Raw genomic sequence first — 3,548 nt, 5'->3', positions numbered from 1 at the left:
TCATATTAATGAGCATATATAGTTTGTGAAATGAAATACAGTAAAGGCATCTTATGCTGTATACAAGGAATATTGCCGTATGGAAACAGGCAAGCTAGCATTGCCTTTGAAAGCCTTGCAAAGTCTTTTCTTTGTTGGGCAGCGAAAAAAGGGTTTATGAACTTAACTACTTTATCAATGAAAGCCATATGTAAAGTTTAAAAATATACAAGCACAAAATGTAATCATGATTGAGGCCATTGTATCGATGTAAACCTTACAACTTACATCTCAATAACATTCAAAGATAATGTATTTCCTCATTAAGTGGCCTTGCAAATGGCACCGAAATCCAATAACTGAAGTCCCATCAACGAAAATTTACACATAATGAACTTTATTAGACAATATTACCACTGACGGATACCCTATAAGAAATAATCAATTAGTAACAAGCTCGATGTCCAAATTGTCAAAGGCAACGTCTTGGCATTGCAGCATATTCCCATATTTAGAGAGTAGAAATGCGACACTCATTTTACGATGTCCTATATTAGAACAAGTAGTATATTCATATCCAGAAACCAAGAAACATAAAAATGTGATTTTAGAGTTAACAGCAAATGTATCTGGCATTTACACAAACATCTATTTTCTAAATATAGTAATATAGTCGAGTATTAGGAATATTAGTCTACCATAAGCTTCAGGTTGGAATGAAATCTTCTAAATAACAGAGAAGAACATATGAAGAAACCAACTTATCCTCCTTTGATTTGGATGGCATCCAGGACAATGCACTTGTAAAAACAGCCCAATACAATATAACGAATCATCAATTATTTAAAGATGCTAAAAAAATTACAACTTGTCGCAACCAACTTCAATGACTCATACCAGCCAATTAATGAACCTTTTTATTTCAATCATAACAAAGCCATCTAGTGAATACAACGTAATGCTAAAAATACAGATCGATGCAAATTCTACTTATTTTGCAGCCTCTGAATACCTAATCCTTCCCTTTCTCATAAGATGTCCATTACTTGAACCTCACCCATAAAGCGTAAACATCTATTGTTTTGGAAAAGATTTGGCCACCAGAGAGGAAAAATCATTATTTGCTACTGAGAAAGTGTTTGAAACTTCAGAACGAACTGGAATAGCTCTTGAATTAGCCTGTCCAAGGACACTGAAGGATGGGCCCTTGGTGGAGGATTCTGAGAACATATGTGGCACTGCATCATTAGGCATTGCCATCTTGTACGGACTGCAACAAGAAAAGCAACTGCTTTTAATTATATGGAGTTAATACATGTGAAAAACTGAAAAGTCTAGCTCAAAAGCACTGATTTTCTGGGCACCTGAAGCCAATTAGAATTGAAAACACTCCAAATAAGTTATAACAAACTTAAACCAACATTATATCTGGAAAGCTTCTATTGGTGCTAAATCAGGAATTCATACGTGACATCAAACCAGATAGTAGATCACAGAAATCCTATACAATTAGCATGCCTCATATGCTCCAAAAACAACTTTGCCCATAACAAGGATTAATGTCTCCAATGAGGAAGTTTGGTTTGGGAGGTCCAATACTAGATAATTTAGACCAACTGTACATATGTGACTCATTAAAGCTGGACAGATTCCAGTGCGTGATTGAAATAGAAATATTCGGATACTCTTATAAGAGCTGCAAGCATCAAAGTTTCCCCAATATAGCTAGCTCAAAAACCACAGCCAGCTATACTTTTAAATTTAGACAGAGAAAACCCCATCCTTACCCTGAGTAAAATCTAAACAGTTCAGCATGACTAGCAGAAGTGAGACAACTGCCTGCTAATTCACATAAGCTGCCTGATTTCCTACACTGCTTATACGGTATATATTCATTTATCCACTAGCAGAAAAAATTCACGGTTCAAAAATGAACGGAATGTACAAGGAAAGTACCTGGAAGCTCCTGTCAAAACTTGAGGGCCCAATGTTCCTGTTTGTGCAAAGCCATTAGCCTGTATTGACAAACGAAGAAACAAAATGACACATTTTAGATTTAGTCAAACATCTAATAAGAAAATTGAAATACCAAAACCAATCTGGCATCAGTTAGGATGTATTATGGTCTGCTACCTGAGATGGTTGCAGCAGACCATTCTCTGCTCCTATATTGCACATAACTCCAGGAAATTGAAGGGAATTTGGCCACCCCTGCCCGGGTGTTCCTCCAAAATTATTTAAGCCTGGTACAGTTCCATTATTGTTAACAAGCATTGGTCTCTGGAATAAAGCTGCTGGGGTACCACCAGATGCCGCTGTAGCAGCCATTGTCAAGGACTGTTGCTGAACCAAAAATGCTGCCCTCTGCTGTTGGTGTTGTGCACAGGGAGAAGCTATGGTAGACTGATTGCATAACAATCTGTCAAGCTAACTGCTAAGATTGTACAAAGTTCAACTTTTATTGGTTTCAAAAATTACAGACATTGCTTACCTTTTCAAACAGGCTCATAATGTTGTTTTTTGCGTCTTTTGAGAGCTGTGGTTGCTCTGGCTTACCTGTCAAAATATCATGTTTTATATCAGTTTGATGCTGAGGCTGTGCAGGTTTGTCTGTGAGGGATGGTGATGCCTTGAATAGATCCTCTAGTCCTGCTATCAGATCATTCTTAGCTGTCACTGACTCTTGCGTGACCTTTTCTTCAGCTGGCTTTGTTGCTTCAGAGGCTGCAGGATCAAGTGATGGTGGTTAGTTTCTCCTTCAGCAGCACATTGAATCACATTAACCAACTCATGACAGCATGGTATTTGAATGTGTGTTTCTGCATGTACAGCACCCGGCTTAACAAGCAAAACAGATTATTTTTCTTAAGAAACATAACAGGTTCTTACATTGAAATGCCGCCCATAATTTATCATCTACTTGAGAGGATGTTCCAGTACTACTTGTTGAAGGATCTTCAACATTGAGGAGGTGGAAAAGATCGCTGGCTAGATCGCCTTTTGGAGCATCAGCAACAGATAAATTCTGCAGACTCTGTGATGGACCTTTTGATGCTGGAATGACTGGAACTGTACCAAGAGTTGATGGTACCTGCTGTAAGGCAAACTAAATTCATTTATGTCCAACGAATGACCACAATAGCAGATCAATGAGACTCGGAAGTACCAGTGTAAGTATATAGCAGGACAGCAACAGCAACTTCTAACACTAAAATCTACAATGAGCAAAAAAACTAAGATCTAGACAACAGTAATGAAAAAATAATACAGACACAAAACCTATGTTGAATATAAGATGATGGCGTCAATGTACATTGGAGATAGAAGCAGAATGGGGGGTGGGGAACTCCCCAGCAGAGTCATCCATCACAGAGAAGGGCCCAAATCAGCCTATATACTATCTTATAATCTTCCAGAAAGAAGCCTGACCATGCAAATCACAATGTGTGACTCTACACAGAAGTCAAGCATCTACTGGAACTCTCCTAACACTCAAGGCTATTGTGAAAAAATGGTGATTTACCTTTGAGTACTCAACATGGTGGAGGGGCAAGTAGCTGAACAGTGTG

General features: G+C 38.1%; 1 protein-coding gene across 1 annotated transcript; it reads right to left on the bottom strand.

Moving 5' to 3' along the window:
* Positions 1–797: 797 nt before the first annotated feature.
* Positions 798–3,107, bottom strand: LOC149223832 (uncharacterized). The gene is made up of 5 exons (XM_089385933.1): positions 2,869–3,107; positions 2,471–2,703; positions 2,113–2,382; positions 1,936–1,994; positions 798–1,249 (listed from the first exon to the last, which is right to left on the bottom strand). Exons 2-5 carry the CDS (start codon positions 2,486–2,488, stop codon positions 1,054–1,056), a joined length of 543 nt encoding a protein of 180 aa, XP_089242059.1. The 5' UTR covers positions 2,489–2,703; positions 2,869–3,107; the 3' UTR covers positions 798–1,053.
* Positions 3,108–3,548: the final 441 nt, after the last annotated feature.

The sequence above is a fragment of the Pinus tabuliformis genome, chromosome Q, assembly GCF_031772625.1.
Source record: "Pinus tabuliformis cultivar Carrire ecotype Pingquan chromosome Q, CPIR1, whole genome shotgun sequence".
Lineage (NCBI taxonomy): Eukaryota > Viridiplantae > Streptophyta > Pinopsida > Pinales > Pinaceae > Pinus > Pinus tabuliformis.
This window is presented reverse-complemented; position numbering and strand designations above follow the sequence as displayed.